General features: G+C 41.0%; 1 protein-coding gene across 1 annotated transcript in view; it reads left to right on the top strand.

Moving 5' to 3' along the window:
- USP13 (ubiquitin specific peptidase 13) overlaps nucleotides 1-16889 on the top strand; it is a 135435-nt gene that overhangs the window by 46124 nt on the left and 72422 nt on the right. The window contains exons 5-6 of the mRNA XM_027958132.2: nucleotides 4356-4498; nucleotides 8465-8649. Of these exons, the coding sequence (XP_027813933.1) occupies nucleotides 4356-4498; nucleotides 8465-8649 (328 nt within the window). The remainder of the gene's footprint in view (nucleotides 1-4355; nucleotides 4499-8464; nucleotides 8650-16889) is intronic.

Below are 16889 nucleotides of genomic sequence, written 5' to 3'. Positions count from 1 at the left end.
GCATATTTGTGCTCGGGGTTCCCATGGCATTAGGGGTGAGGTTTCCACCATTCAGCCAATTTTGCCTCTGATCTGCTTTATACCTAAACATAAGACCACAGAATTGAAACATTTGTCTATTTAGCTATGATAGCTCTTTCCTCTAATTATTTGATCTAGCACATCCTTTTTATTATGATAGTACCAAGTGCATAGCTTTTAGCAATGTGTACAGAATTTAATTACCTCTGCTTACTGCAGTTCCCTGTATCTACTCACATGGCATTTACCAAGGGCAAAATATATGGTGGACAAAATGGTCTTACCATTATCTGATATTATATACTAAAGTTTATATCTGTATAAAACTAGGAGTTCTCACTGCTCTTGTTTAATATAACTCTTGAGTCTGTTATCAAAAAAGAAGCAGCACATTGTGAATGAATGTCACGAGGGATGATTTTTCTCTCACTCACTTATGAAAAAAAGTCTTCATGTGAGAAAAGTTAAGAGAGCCTTTAAATACTTTTAATTATTCTCTGTATGCAGAACATAATTCCAAGTGTGAATGCTTTTATAGAGAGGTGAAGTGTCACAGAAATCTGAATCTAGCAATATATATTATAATTTCTAATAGAGTCTTTTAGAATTAAGAAATGCTTTAGGAATTAAAAAGAGAGAGAGAGAATTGTTTGGAAGATAAGGTAGGCAGATAGAAGAGGAAGCCTGGATTTATCTGATGGTAACTGGTTTTATCTATATAACAGATGCTCGTTACTATAATTTCTTTTCATGCTTTTGCTTCATTTTTGGTATTTGGTAATTCTCTTTTTAAGTACCCCAAATTATTGAACTTCAAGTTACCCAACCAGGTCTTCTATCATCTCTTGGATTTCTCAGCACAAGAAAATTCAGTTTCAGATAGGTACTCTGTAGATTCTACCATAAAGCTGAACACCTCTTAGTGATACAGGGATCACAGAGAGATGGCGTCTGGGACTCAGTAGATCTAGTGCCTCATTTTAGACTCAGGAGCTCAAGCAGTGGTGCTCTTGTAGTTGGTTAGCAACCAGCTCCCTGCGCTGTAGTGGTTGCCAATTTCAGTGGTGTAAATACTCCCACCGTGGCTGATTTCAGGCTAACATATCACCAATGCAGTGTTGGGAAGAGATGTGTAGTAGGACACCATCACCTATAGTTTCAACTGCTTATATAACGTGGATATAAGTGACTTCCCAAGCATATAGATTAGATATAAAGGTAGAGTAACACAGCTAGGGAGTGAAGAGTTTTAAACATTTTTTGCCTATAAAAAATATATTTATTTGTGAGCCTGTAGAATTTAATTTTTAGTAATAGCTGTGCTTAACAATCTTACTTGAGAATTTCTTAAAATTTAGCAATCAATTCTGTGAGCCAGTTTGAGCCAATTCCAGAACACCCCTGAACTTGAGATAATTCATAGTATAATGTAGGATAATGGATCCTGACTTTCAATTGTAATCCATAAAAAGGGTCTCAAAGTGATTTTAGATGGTATTCTGAAAACATTAGGTCAATGTTTTATAGTGTCCCAGACAATAAAGGAAATTTTGTCGAGTGTCACCAGGAAAGAATCTCAAAGAAAAGAGAGAATATTACATCTGAATTATTGTGCATTACAAACTAGAACACTTAAAGATCTAATGGGGTGGAGAAGATTCAGAAGAGGACAGGGAAGGGTTCAAGGTAGTCAGTGAGATAGCAGGGAGATTATAACAGGTCAGAGTAAGAAGATGAGGATTTGTAGCTAGGAGTGCCAAGGCAGCATGGCCCAAACACATCGCATCAGGAAGGAGCTCATGGTGAACTCAACCTTGTTTTCTAGGGACATTACTGGAAGGGAGTGGAAGGTGATTTTTGATAATTGAAAGGAAGCACTCATTATATAACACTGCTTGTGGGAGATGAATGGGAATGTTTTTGGAAAACACTGAGAGGGGGCAAGATGGGGAAAGGGGATTAAGAGGTATACACTACTAGATATAAAAGAAATAAGATGGAAGGATATAATGTACAGCACAGGGAATATAACCAGTTATTTTATAATAACATTAAATAGAGTATATGTTACAAAATGTCAGATTACGATGTTGTACACCTGAAACTAATATAACATTGTAAATCAATTATGACAAAAACTTCTATCAAATAAACACCCCCACCAAAAAAGAAGAGGTTTAAATATATTTATGAATGCCCGATTGCCTCATCTGTAATGGAGTGTAAGCTTTTTTTTTTTTTTGTAATGGAATGTAAGCTTTTTGCGGGCAGGAGCCTTTTCCTTCTCCTGACTGTGCCTAGCCTAGTGGTGTCAGTTAGCAGTGTTCAGTATATCCTCAGAGAGTTTTAAAAGCTGGAGAAGGATGGGCTCTAATGTTCACAGGAGATCACTGCCTGCTGGGCAGAGAAGAGGGAGCGAGAGTGGGAGAAAGAAGACCTTAAGGCGGCTGTTGTGTGGCTGGAATGATGGTTGGGACTAAGATGGGTGTGACCGAAATTAAGAAGAGGTAGACTGCAAGTAGATTGTGGCTGTAGGGTTGGTAGGAATTGCTTATGGCCTGGGTGGGTGTGGGATGGCACCTGAGGCCTCTATTATCTCTTTTTCTCCCTTGTAGTTGTTTACTTTATGTTTTTATTGGGGTAAAGTTACTTTACAATGTGTCAGTTTCTGCTGTATAATGAAGTGAATCAGTTGTGTGTGTGTGTATCTATCTCCACTTTTTAGATTTATTTCCCATTTGGTGGTGATGGTGGTTTAGTCACTAAGTCAGGTCCAACTTTTGTGACCCCATAGACTGTAGCCTACCAGGTTCCTCTGTCCATAGGATTTCCCAGGAAAGAATACTGAAGTGGGTGGCCATTTCCTTCTCCAGGGCATCTTTCTGACCCAGGGATCAAACCCTGGTATCCTACACTGCAGGCGGATTCTTAACCAAGTGAGCCAGCAGGGAACCATAGAGTATGTCTCATAACATCGAGTATGTTCTGGGGTCAGTTGTTGGTGCTACCCAGAGGAAAACATTCTGTATGAAGTTCAGCTAATTGTGCAGGAGGATAGTGATATAGAATATGCATTTTTGTTAAACAATTTCAATGGCTTTTATTATATTCAGAATTGGGCATCCATCATGACTATCTCATTTTAGAATATTTTTATTACCCCACAGCCATCACCTACCCCTCTGCCTCTTATCCCCCTTGCCTCTGGCTATCACTAATCTGCTTTCTGTCTTTTTGGATTTGCCTATTTTGTCCATTCCATATAAAAGGAATCATGGTTCTTTGTGGCTGGCTTCTTTTAACTTAGCATACATTTTCAAGGTCCATCTAGGTTGTAGCATGTATTGGTACTTCATTCCTTTTTATTGCTGATAACAGTTCTTATATCAAAATACAATACTTTATCCATTTATCATTAATGGACTTTTGGCTGTTATAAATAATGCTTCTGTGAACATTTGTTGATAAGTTTTTGTGTAGACCTATATTTTTATTTATTAATACCTTGGGTGTATACCTCGGAACGGAATTGCAGGGTCATATGGTAGTTCTGTTCAACCATTTGAGGACCTGCCAAATTATTTTCCAAAGTGGCTGTGCCATTTTACATTCTCATCAGAATATGTTTTTAAAGAGAGCTAAAAATATCTTACAGCATTAAACAAATAGTGAATAGTTGTGAGAGGCCTGTGTCCAGGATCAGTGGGGTTTGGGAGAAAGTAGAGAGTCGGCCCTCCCTGGTGGTTAGTTGGTGCCAAGCTGGGCATCACAGATTTGCTCATAATGGCTGGTCTGGCGCAGAACATCTAGGCATGTCCCCATCCAAGGTCACATTTGCACCAGATTAGGAAATGGAGCCATGCTGCTTGCATTCCATTCAAGTGCCCTTGACCACATGTCATTGTGTGATGAGTTAAGGATATTGGATATCTTGGTGTAAATTTGTTAGGAGTAAAACATACCATTTGGGTAAATCCTAGATATTCCTGTTGCTAATTTCACCCTTGTAAATTGTTCACCTTATAATTTTCACTCCACTTGCTAAGAGACAGAAATTGTTAAATCTGACTTTTATGCTTGGATTTACAAACTGGATTTAGTTCTTTGCTATCTTGTGCCATTGTTAAAACTGCAAATTCCAGGCCAGGACAAAACCTAACTAGACCCAGGGGGAAAGTGCTAGAGTCAGGAAACTAGCATCTTGCTCTCATGGTAACTAAGCTGTTTGAATTTTCTTGACTTAAGTTGTATTTACTAATAAACTTTAAGATTCATTTTACAAAAGTTGCTGTTCTCAAACTGTTTTACGTATTATACCTGCATTTGTCTTATAGGTAACAATTGCTTGTGATGCAGTTCTCAGCTCAAAATCTCCATACAGAAAGCAGGACCCAGATACATGGGAGAATGAATTGCCAGTGTCGAAATATGCCAATAACCTCACCCAGTTGGACAATGGAGTCAGGATTCCTCCAAGGTGAGAGTCAGCAAAATGGAACTTTACTGCCTAAAACTGGCCAAAGGATTTTTCTATGTCTCCACTGAATTAGCAGTTATATATGTTCTTATCAGTTGCCTTTTATAAAAATAATCTCAAAAATTCTCTCTGGAATTATCTATACCTTTGTTGTAGACACTGACCGTGGCCAGTCCCCACCCCGGAGGCGAGCCCATCCCCACCCTAAGGCATCTGATTGATTGCAGACACCTGCAGCTCTTTCTTAGGGGCTTTCTCCATCTGCCAGAGCCAGGTTGGCTGGTGCATGGGAAAGTCAGAAATGCTGTGGAGTCATGCACCCTCCTGTCCTCCTGGAACAGACCCCAACCAGAGGCTGTGGAGTGGAAGGATGAATACCTAGACCCCCACCCTCAAGTTGGGTAATCATCTCCTGGAGTTCTGCAGCTGGTCTGAGCCCCACTGGTCCAAGGGGTCATCTGCTTGTTGACAGTCTCTGGCCTGGCTGCCTACCCTTTCAGTCTCTCTTCCCTCAACTCCCCTGGGGTGCTTCCTGGGATCACCTCCCTGACAAGCCATTTGCATTCAGATCATGGTCTACCTCTAGGGGGACCCAGGTACAAAGACTTAGAACAGTCTTTGGTTATCACCTTTTGGCTGGAATGCTCTTTAGGCTTCATTGGCACCTCCTGTAATCAGAGGCAGGTGTCTTTCCAGAGGCAGGAGCTAGAGGGAAAGAGCAGGTGGATTCAGAATGTGTCCTATCTGTTTGGACCCTGGCTGTGCTGCCTTCTGCTCTGTGTGGTCTTAGGGAAGGCTCTGTACCCTCTGTTGTTCTCTTTATTAGTGGGGATGGTAATAATGTTGAAGAGTGTTTATTAGAATTGCATGGTAAGACTTCTGAAAAGCCTTGCCCCATACCTGGCATTTAACCTTCATTTAAATTGTTAATGCAAAGAAAGAGGAAAACAATAGAAAGGGAAAGACTACAGATCTCTTCAAGAGATTTGGAGAGATCCAGGTTACGTTTCACGCAAGGATGGACACGATAAAGGACAGAAACAGTAAGGACCTAACAGAAGCAGAAAAGATTAAGAAGATGGCAAGAATACACTGAAGAAGTATACAAAAAAGGTCTTAATGACTCAAATCATCACAGTGATGTGGTCACTCACCTGGAGCCAGACATCCTGGAGTATGAAGTCAAGTGGGCCTTAGGAAGCATTACTAGGAATGAAACTAGTGGAGGTGACAGAATTTCAGCTCAGCTATTTCAAATCCTAAGAGATGCTGCTGTTAAAGTGCTGCACTCAATATGTCAGCAAATTTGGAAAACTCAGCAATGGCCACAGGACTGGAGAAAGTCAGTTTTCATTCCAGTCCCAAAGAAGGGCAATGCCAAAGTACGTTCAAGCTACTGTACAATTGTGCTCATCTCACATGCTAGCGAGGTTATGCTCAAAATCCTTCAAGCTAGGCTTCATTAGTACGTGAACCAAGGACTTCCAGATGTACAAGCTGGGTTTTGAAGAGACAGAGTAACCAGAGATCAAATTGCCAACATCTGTTGGATCATAGAAAAAAGAAAGAGAATTCCAGAAAATTATCTGCTTCATTGACGTTGTGAAAGCCTTTGACCTTGTGGATCACAACGAACTGTGGAAAATTCTTAGAGATAGGAATACCAGACCACCTTACCTGTCTCCTGAGAAATCTGTATGCAGGTCACAAAGCAACAGTTAGAACTGGACATGGAACAATGGACTGGTTCCAAATAGGGAAAGGAGTACATCAAGGCTGTATATTGTCACCCTGCTTATTTAACTTATATGCAGAGTACATCATGAGAAACGCTGGACTGGAAGAAACACAAGCTGGAATCAAGCTTGCTGGGAGAAATATCAATAACCTCAGATATGCAGATGACACCACCCTTATGGCAGAAAGTGAAGAGGAGCTAAAAACCCTCTTGATGAAAGTGAAAGAGGAGAGTGAAAAAGTTGGCTTAAAGCTCAACATTCAGAAAACGAAGATCATGGCATCCAGTCCCATCACTTCATGGGAAATAGATGGGGAAACAGTGGAAACTGTCAGACTTTATTTTTCTGGGCCCCAAAATCACTGCAGATGGTGACTGTAGCCATGAAATTAAAAGACACTTACTTCTTGGAAGAAAATTCATGACCAACCTAGAGAGCATATTCAAAAGCAGAGACATTACTTTGCCGACTAAGGTCCATCTAGTCAAGGCTATGGTTTTTCCAGTAGTCATGTATGGATGTGAGAGTTGGACTGTGAAGAAGGCTGAGCACCGAAGAATTGATGCTTTTGACCTGTGGTGTTGGAGAAGACTCCTGAGAGTCCCTTGGACTGCAGGGAGATCCAGCCAGTCCATTCTGAAGGAGATCAACCCTGGGATTTCTTTGGAAGGAATGATGCTAAAGCTGAAGCTCCAGTACTTTGGCCATCTCATGCGAAGAGTTGACTCATTGGAAAAGACTCTGATGGTGGGAGGGATTGAGGGCAGGAGGAGAAGGGGACGACCAAGGATGAGATGGCTGGATGGCATCACAGACTCGATGGACGTGAGTCTGAGTGAACTCCGGGAGTTGGTGATGGACAGGGAGGCCTGGCGTGCTACGATTCATGGGGTCGCAAAGAGCTGGACACGACTGAGCGACTGAACTGAACTGAAGGAGTAATATTGTCATCCTACTTATTTAACTTGTATGCAGAGTACATCATGTGAAATGCCAGACTGGATGAAGCATAAGCTGGAATCAAGATTGCCAGGAGAAATGTCAATAACCTCAGATATGCAGATGACACCACCCTTATGGCAGAAAGCGAAGAGGAACTTAGCTTCTTGAAGACGGTAAAAGAGAAGGGTGAAAAAGCTGGCTTGAAACAACATTAAACAAACTAAGATCATGGCATCCAGTCCCATTACTTCATGACAAATGGAAGGGGAAAAAGTGGAAATAGTGACATTTTCTTTTCTTGGGCTCCAAAATCTGCAGATGGTGACTGCAGCCGTGAAATTAAAAGACACTTGCTCCTTGGAAGAAAAGTTATGACAAGCCTAGACAGCATATTAAAAAGTAAAGACGTCATTTTGCCAACAAATGTCCATATAGTCAAAGCTATAATCGTGTACAGATGTGAGACTTGGATCATAAAGAAGGCTGAGTGCCAAAGAATTGATGCTTTCGACCTGTGGTGCTGGAGAAGATTCTTCAGAGTCCTTTGGACTGCAAGGAGACCAATGCAGTCAATCCTCAAGGAAATTAACCCTGAGTATTCATTGGAAGGACTGATGCTGAAGCTCCAATCTTTGGCCACCTAATGTGAAGAGCTGACTCATTGGAAAAGACCCTGATGCTGGGATAGATTGAAGGCAAAAGGAGAACAGGGGCACAGAGGATGAGATGGTTCGATAGCATCACCAACTCAATGAACATGAATTTGAGCAAACTCTGGGAGACAGTGGTGGATAAAGGAGCCTGGCATGCTACACCCATGAGGTCACAAAGCACTGGACACGACCTAGAGACTGAATAATAACAACAACGAAGTGTTTTCCTTTCTACTTAGATTGTCAGTGTAGTAGAGTTTTGTTTACACTAGTAGTGAAGCATTACTACTGGTGGTTAATGCTTTAGAACCTCAGTTGTTTATACACATGGGATCTTTCATAATTTAAAGCTCACTCAGGCTTTACTGTCTCTCATGTAAGGAATTTGGAGGAAATGACCTCTCTTCCTACCCTCAGGTTCTGTGTCAGTTTTCTCAGGTAAAAGAGCTCTCTTGGAGGACCTGGCCCCCATGAGAGTGCTCCTTCTGCTCTAGAATGGGTCTCTGTTATTCCACTGACCATCTCCTGTGACCACCCCCCGCCTCCCAACTTGAGACACCCCTTTTTCTTAGATGTTTTCTTATCATGCCTTGTGCTGTGGTTGTGCTAACTGTCCTCTGATGACTTTACAGTGGTTGGAAGTGTGCCAGGTGCGACCTTCGGGAGAACCTCTGGCTGAACCTGACTGATGGCTCTGTGCTGTGTGGGAAGTGGTTCTTTGACAGCTCCGGGGGCAACGGGCATGCGTTGGAGCATTACAGAGACACAGGCTACCCTCTCGCTGTAAAACTGGGGACCATCACTCCGGATGGGGCTGGTGAGTGTGCCTTTACCAACTCAGGCACCTGCAGTGGCTCCCTCTTGGATTAACCAGTGCCTTCATCTCTGGGATTGGAGGCCGTAAGCTCTGGGCTAAGACAGCCCAGGCATGAATCCTGATTCTACCTCTTATTAGCTGTGAGATCTTGGATCAGCCTCCGGTTCCTCATCTTGAGGATAATCATGGTATCTTCCTCATAGGTTTGTCAAGGTGCATAAGCATTTAGCCCAGTGCCCACAGTAGAGTCTTGGTAAAAGTGTTTTGCTTTTGTATCTTTCTGTATATCCCTTGGATAATGGCTCAGAGGGAAAGAATCCACCTGCCAGTGCAGGAAACGCAGGTTCGATCTCTGGGTCAGGAAGACCCCCTGGAGAAGGAAATGGCAACCCACTTCAGTATTCTTGCCTGGGAAATCCCACAGACAGAGGAGTCTGGTGGGCTCCACTCCACGGGGTCACAAAAGAGTTGGACATGACTGAGCAACCAAAAAACAAAGAGGACAGAAGGAGGAATCAGGACTTGTGAAGTAAATGTGCATAATCAAACTCACCATTAGAACAGTAGGGGTTCGAAAGCCTAGAGTCCACTGGGGGATTAGTGTCATGATGGAGAAGATGGTTGTTCAAGATACTGGATGTTCAGACCCCTTGATCTCAGTGGGCAGTGATTGTGTCCAGTGCAGCGAAGGGTTAGAAGTGGTTCCTACTGATCCTCTGTGTGTTCCCCCACTGTACGTTAGCTTTTAGCCATGTTTGTACAGTTAATTCCTTCCTCCACTGGGTGAGGGAAGAGAGAACTTATATCAGGATTGATAACGAGAAAATTAAATACTGAGCTGTGGTCATAAGAACCCATCATCTCAGTGTCACTGACAGCATTTATGAAGCACCGACCTGGATCCATACTCAGGTCAGTCTTCTCCATCTGTCCAGGTGTGAAGTCTCTATTTCTTCTCTACTTTAAGGTAGGATGATTTTTTTTAAGGGCAAATATAGACTTTTGTCTTTTCTTCTCTATTATCTTTCTCTGACTGAATTTTGTTTGTTGTTGTTTTTAGTTGTGTCTCTTTGCCACCCCGTGGACTGTAGCCCGCCAGTTGTATTTGGGGTGACATTGCTCTGTTGAATGACTGGTGTACGTGGTAATCATCACAGTCCTTGTAGGGGCTCCAGAGAGAAGGGTACATAGGCATTCTATTGGGTACAGTTGTAAGGGGAGGATAATTCAGATGTTTCCTCTTTAGTGCTATTTTAAAGATGCAGGGCCTTTTTTAAAAAATGAAGTATAGTTGATTTACAGTGTTCGTTTCGGGTATATAGCAAAGTGATTCGTTTTTTTTCAGATTCTTTTCTACTGTAGGTTATTATAATACATTGAATATAGTTCCCTGCGCTGTACAGTGGTCCTTGTTGCCAATCTATTTTACATATAGTAGATTGTATCTGTTAATCCCAAACTTGTATCTGCTAACGAAAGCAAACTTTGGTAACCATAAATTTGTTTTCTATCTCTGTGAGTATGTTTCTGTTTGGAAATAAGTTCATTTGTATCATCTTTTTAGATTCCACATGCAATGATATGTGATATTTGTCTTCCTCTTTCTGGCTTACTTGACTTGGAATGGTAATCTCTAGGTCCATCCATGTCGTTGCAGATGGCAATATTCCATTCTTTTTATGGTGAAGTTATGTAGTGCTTTGAGACCAGTTATTAGAAGTCCAGCTCTCAGAACATCCTGTTCAAGACTAAAATTATTTATGTATGGGACTTTGTTCTAAAATTTCAGTTGAGCTCTGTCTTATTCACCTTTGAGTTCCATACAAAAGCTTATACTAGGCATGGATACTTTGGTTAAATGAACCAACTAGTCTGCTGCTGCTGCTAAGTTGCTTCAGTTGTGTCCGACTCTGTGCGACCCCATGGACTGCAGCCTACTAGGTTCCTCCGTCCATGGGATTTTCCAGGCGAGAGTACTGGAGTGGGTTGCGATTGCCGTCTCCTATTTAAATAATTAAATAATTCTCCAATTTAAATATTTGTATTCTATTTAGATATATGCTAATAATAAAGGCAAGGATTAATTCTATTCTCTAAGCATCTTTAATTTTCCAGTAGCCTTTTTTTTTTTAAAGCATGAAACTTATTTTCAAACTGTGATTTAGAGTTCATCCAAAGTTTCTTTCCTTTAACCTGAGACAGGAAAGTTTTATATTAGCCCTTTGATAATATGGGAAGCAGATATTCAGTGTAACATATTTAGAAAGCAGAGAAAAATTTAGAGAAATAAAAATCAAAATCGGGAGTTTTAAAAATAAAAATTGGGAGTAATACCACTCCCCAGACAAACTGCTCTGCTTCTAATAATTTGAGTGTTTCCTTTCAGTCTTTTTTCTTTTTTAAAGGCTTGATCAGTTCTCATACAAGTACACATACATAGCCTGCATTTTTACAAAAATTGAATCACACTGTATAAAGTTTTATTCCCTATTTTCTCTATTTAACATTATATTTTCTATGTCATTAAACATTCTTCAGTATCCCCTGTTAGTTCCACAAATCACTTTACTGTTCCCCTGTTCAGTTTAGTTCAGTAGCTCAGTTGTGTCTGGCTCTTTGTGACCCCATGGACTGCAGCACACCAGGCTTCCCTGTCCATCACCAAGCCTGCTCAAACTCATGTCCATCAAGTCGATGATGTCATCCAACCATCTCATCCTCTGTCATCCCCTTCTCCTTCTGGCTTCAATCTTTCCCAGCATCAGGGTCTTTTCAAATGAGTCAGCTCTTCACATCAGGTGGCCAAAGTATTGGAGTTTCAGCTTCAGCATCAGTCCTTCCAGTGAATATTCAGGACTGATTTCCTTTAGATTGACTGGTTTGATCTTGCAAGTCCAATCTCAAGAGTCTTCTCCAACACCACAGTTCAAAAGCATCAATTATTCTTGTTTCCCTGTGAGATGTTACCATTTTGCTTTTCTGATGAACATCTTTGTATATATGCAAGTCTTTGGGTGTTTGTCTAATGATTTTTTCTTTTAAGGACAGATTCCTATGAACAAAGGGTTGAACCTTTAAATTTATTTTCAGTTGCCGAGTTTCTCTTTTAAACAACTGTAGTAATTCATACGCCCACCAGAAGTGTATGAGAATACCTATTCCAACAAATCTTTGACAACTTTTTGTATTCAGAATATTTGAAAACCTTGGCTGATCTGTTGTCTTGTTTTAACTTGATTTATAGTGAGGCTGAACTTTTTCATAGTATTCTTGGCTATTTGTAGTTCTTTTTCTGAATTTCTTAGGGTGATTTTCTGGTAGGTATAGGTGTTTTCCTTACTGGCTTTTAAAAACTTCTTAACCATTAGGAATATTAACCCATTATCTGCCATAATTAAGTTTTTGTTTTTTTTGTAGGGGAGGGTGAACTTTCAAGATTTTCCTTATCGTGTAATTGAGAGTATTTGAATAAATGCTACTTTTCAACCACAGAAAACATAAAACATTGGCAAAAACAATGTGAAACATTCAGCTATGACGAAGGTTCTTGAATTCACTTAGCTGAGAAAATGTTCAGTTTTTGAAAATAGATCAGGATTTGATTCCTGTTTATCTTATGCAGAGTTGGTTTTAATGCAAATAATCATTTTCAGTCTAATTATCATATTAGCTTATTTGTTGTTGTTGCTGCTGTTGTTCAGTCGCCAAGTTGTGTCTGACTATTTGCAACCCTGTGGATTGTTGCACGCCAGGCTTCCCTGTCCTCCACTATCTCCTGAAGTTTGCCCAAGATATTAGTTTATGGGATGTATCAATTCTATTTTTGTATCTTTTAAATCTGTTTAATAGATTGCTGCTGCTGCTGCTAAGTCGCTTCAGTCCTGTCTGACTCTGTGCGACCCCACAGACGGCAGCCCACCAGGCTCCGCTGTCCCTGGGATTCTCCAGGCAAGAACACTGGAGTGGGTTGCCATTTCCTTCTCCAATGCATGAAAGTGAAAAGTGAAAGTGAAGTTGCTCAGTCGTGCCCGACTCTTAGCTAGGTGTAGCTTAATATTTATTTAAAAACCAAATAAATTAATGAAAACGTGACGTTTCTTTAAATGTCTGACGATGGGCTTTGTGGATATTGAGGCCCAGGAAGGCAGGGTTTCCTCTGTCCGGGGCAGGGTGGCTGCCTCCTTATGAAGGTACTCCTGTTGACAGCCCATCTTCCATACTCGATAGGCTCACTGAGGAGCTAATTCAACTCACAAGAGCCAGAATCTTAAAGGCAGGGAGTTTATTTTTTAGTTCCTAATGAGAACCACAACTGCCTGTAAGTGGGATGTTTATGTCAACTTGACCAGTACATTCCTTCCCTGTGGGAAGCTGAAGTATATTTAGACTATTGCTTAGTGAGCATGGAATCCAAGCAGGTTGTGAACTCAGATACTTAATGGTGGTATGATCCAATCATCCTGGTTTCCTTCTCCCCAACAAGGATATACCTGTTCAGTGAGAAACTCCTACTCATCTTGACATCTCAGTCTAGAATTAGTTCTTCCAGGAAGCTGTGACCCCCCAGTCGTGGCCATTGTGGTGGCTGGGTAATAAGAGTGGGCCCCCTATCAAATTCCACTCTGGTTCCATGGGTACAGCAGCAATCAAAATAAGAAACAGATCACCACACAAACAAATGAAGAGCTCTCCTCTGGGGGAGGAGACATTCTTTGGCAGATTGAGGTTGAGGTTGGTGGGAAGGGAATGAAAACGGTTGGAGGCAGGCGAGGGTGTTTTTTTCTCTCATGGAAATAAGTTTACCTAAGAAGAAGCCTCACAGCCTTGGTGATTGCAGGAGGGTCTTCTGAGATGGCCACGGTGAAACAAATCAGTGTCTTTTTGGGGAGCGGGGAGGGCTCTGAAGAGCTCCAGTACCATAGTCCTTTCTGTCTCAGTGCAGACAAGAATTCAGTGAGAGCAAAGTGGTGGATAAGAAGTGATTTATTAGAGTAGGATACTTGTGAAACTTACAAGTGGGTGGGCAAGAGATGCTGTGTCCCAAGAACTTAGTGGGCTGCAGTTTTATAACCAAAGGAAAAGTGGGGAGGGAGAGAAGACCTTTGTCTTTCTTGAATAGATATCAAGTTTCTATCATCAGTTCCTCTCCCAGGTAGGGCCGGGAAGCTTACTTGTCCCTGTATGGTCAGGCCAGGATTGTCATATAGAATTTTGGAAAAATATTTTCAAGTTTTAGTACAATGAGGGTTTTTCATTTTGAAAAGTCACCTTTCCATAAATAATTGTTTTTGTGTGTGTGCACAGAACTTGTTCTAGGGATCATTAATTTACTGAGTTCGCTGGGCAGGGTTTTGGGACTCATGCCACCATTGTTTTATTGTTCTGGGGCATGTCCCTTGCTTCTGTTGCATGGGTTTTTTGGTAAGCAAGCCTGCTTGGTTTTGTGGTTAAGCAAACGTGCTTTCTTGAGTAATCTTTAACTTATGGGGGTCTCCCATATTTTTTACTCACAATTCCCCAGTGGGACTAACTATTTAATCATCAATTTTGTCCCATCATTCTGTTCCTATCAGTGGCAGCTGTGAACTCACCTATCCCCCTGACTCTGCCCAGCTCAGCAGCATCTCAAGGTGGCTTTTCTTACTTGGTCATCTTCACCCCTGACCTGGGTATCAGTCCAAGGATTTGGAATCAAGGATTGACTACTTCATTTTAGTTTTGACCTGGCTTGTACCCCTCTGTGTGCTTCTTTGCTGCTCCACTGTGGCACTTTTCATAAGACAGCAGACCCTGAACAACAGTGTTGTTGTTCACTATCATATCTCTAGCATCCAGCAAAGTCCCTCACACATAGTGGGTGTCAGTAAGTATTTGTGGAGTAAACAGATGGAGGAAGGCAGACATACCAATAGAATTTGTTCCTCTGATTTACCCTTTTTTCTTTTTCTTCTTCTTCATGTCTCCCTTACTGACATCTCTTTCCTCTTACTTGCTTTCGTTTCCTGACCACAGTTTAGATTCTGTTTGGTCTGGGATTTATGCTGTCTAAGGTGATAGTACACACCTCTGACCTCATTCATTTTGTGTTTGGCTTTCTGGGTCAATTGCTGGAGCATTCTCTTGCTTCTCTTCTTTTCCTGTCTGTGGAAGGTACTCTGTGGGCGCGAATATAAACTCATGGTGAAGAGAGACAGTTTGGGTGAACAGATCACACTTACTCTGGAGAGAACCTTTCCTCTGTGGCTTATGACTTGGTGTTTGACCAACAGTTCTGTTTTTCTCTCCATTTGAGTTGTGAGAACAGAGCAGTGAAGCCAGCTTCTATGGTTTCATTAGTCTTTCTAAAACACCAGAGCTTCCTGAAGTATATCTTTACCTCTCTCTCCTTCTTTCCTGTGTGGGGATCTGCAGGCAAGATCTGGACTTCTGCCACTTTCTGGGGCCAAGAAAGAGAGCTGAAAGTCGCATGAGTAAACCATAGCCAAGAAGACATCTGTGGAGGTCCGTTATACCAAACCAGCATTCTTATAAAACTATTTGAAATATTAACATTTCAACTTATGAGGGCAGGGGCCTCACTTATCTTATTTCTTATTGTATCCTCAGTATCCATACATATTTGGTATTCAGTATTTATTTGCTGACTACAGTGAATGAATGAATGAGTCAGTGAATCCATATGAGTGAACAAGGATGACCAGTGGTTCAGTTCAGTTCAGTTCAGTTGCTCAGCTGTGTCTGACTCTTTGCGACCCCATGAATTGCAGCACGCCAGGCATCTCTGTCCATCATCTCCCAGAGTTCACTCAATCTCATGTCCGTCGAGTCAGTGATGCCATTCAGCCATCTCATCCTCTATTGCCCCCTTTTCCTCCTGCCCCCAAATCCCTCCTAGCATCAGAGTCTTTTCCAATGAGTCAATTCTTCGCATGAGGTGGCCAAAGTACTGGAGTTTCAGCTTTAGCATCATTCCTTCCAAAGAACACCCAGGGTTGATCTTTAGAATGGACTTGTTGGATCTCCTTGCAGTCCAAGGGAATCTCAAGAGTCTTCTCCAACACCACAGCTCAAAAGCATCAATTTTTCGGCGCTCAGCCTTCTTCACAGTCCAACTCTCACATCCATACATGACCACTGGAAAAATCATAGCCTTGACTAGATGGACCTTTGTTGGCAAAGTAATGTCTCTGCTTTTCAATATGCTATCTAGGTTGGTCATGAATTTTCTTCCAAGAAGTAAGTGTCTTTTAATTTCATGGCTGCAGTCACCATCTGCAGTGATTTTGGAGCCCAGAAAAAGAAAATCTGATACTGTTTCTACTGTTTGCCCATCTATTTCCCATGAAGTGATGGGACCAGATGCCATGATCTTAGTTTTCTGAATGTCTTTAAGCCAACTTTTTCACTCTCCTCTTTCACTTTCATCAAGAGGCTTTTTAGTTCCTCTTCACTTTCTGCCATAAGGATGGTGGGTGTCATCTGCATATCTGAGGTTATTGATATTTCTCCCGGCAATCTTGATTCCAGCTTGTGTTTCTTCCAGTCCAGCGTTTCTCATGATGTACTCTTCATATAAATTAAATAAGCAGGGTGACAATATACAGCCTTGACGTATTCCTTTTCCTGTTTGGAACCAGTCTGTTGTTCCATGTCCAGTTTTAACTGTTGCTTCCTGACCTGCATATAGGTTTCTCAAGAGGCAGGTCCGGTGGTCTGGTATTTCCATCTCTTTCAGAATTTTCCACAGTTTATTGTGATCCACACAGTCAAAGGCTTTGGCATAGTCAATAAAGCAGAAATAGATGTTTTTCTGGAACTCTCTTGCTTTTTCCATGGTCCCAGTGGTACACTACTTCTAATAGCATACTATCCTATAGAAATATTTTAATATTTGTGATCTTTGGCAATTAGTTGTAAAACATTTTTTCAATCAAAATATAATAAATTTGGAAAAATATTAATAGAAAACAAAAAATAAAAGAAAGAAACCTCATTAGAGATAAGAAATTATTACCACTTTTATATATAATTCCTTACAGATTCTCAGTCTTGGTCTCAGTCTTAGCCGCCATCTTTATAAGTTTTATAAGTTCTCCTTCATTACTTTTGAAACTTAATACACATACTATTTTATTTATTTTTTAAAAAAATTATATTGAAATATAGTTGATTTACAATGTTGTATTAATTTCTGCTGTTTAGCAGAATTTTTGCTTCAATTGTACATATATGTATATTGT

The sequence above is a fragment of the Ovis aries genome, chromosome 1 (genome assembly GCF_016772045.2).
Source record: "Ovis aries strain OAR_USU_Benz2616 breed Rambouillet chromosome 1, ARS-UI_Ramb_v3.0, whole genome shotgun sequence".
Classification (NCBI taxonomy): domain Eukaryota; kingdom Metazoa; phylum Chordata; class Mammalia; order Artiodactyla; family Bovidae; genus Ovis; species Ovis aries.
The sequence above is the reverse complement of the archived record's forward strand: the minus strand, read 5'-3'. Positions and strand labels throughout refer to the sequence as shown.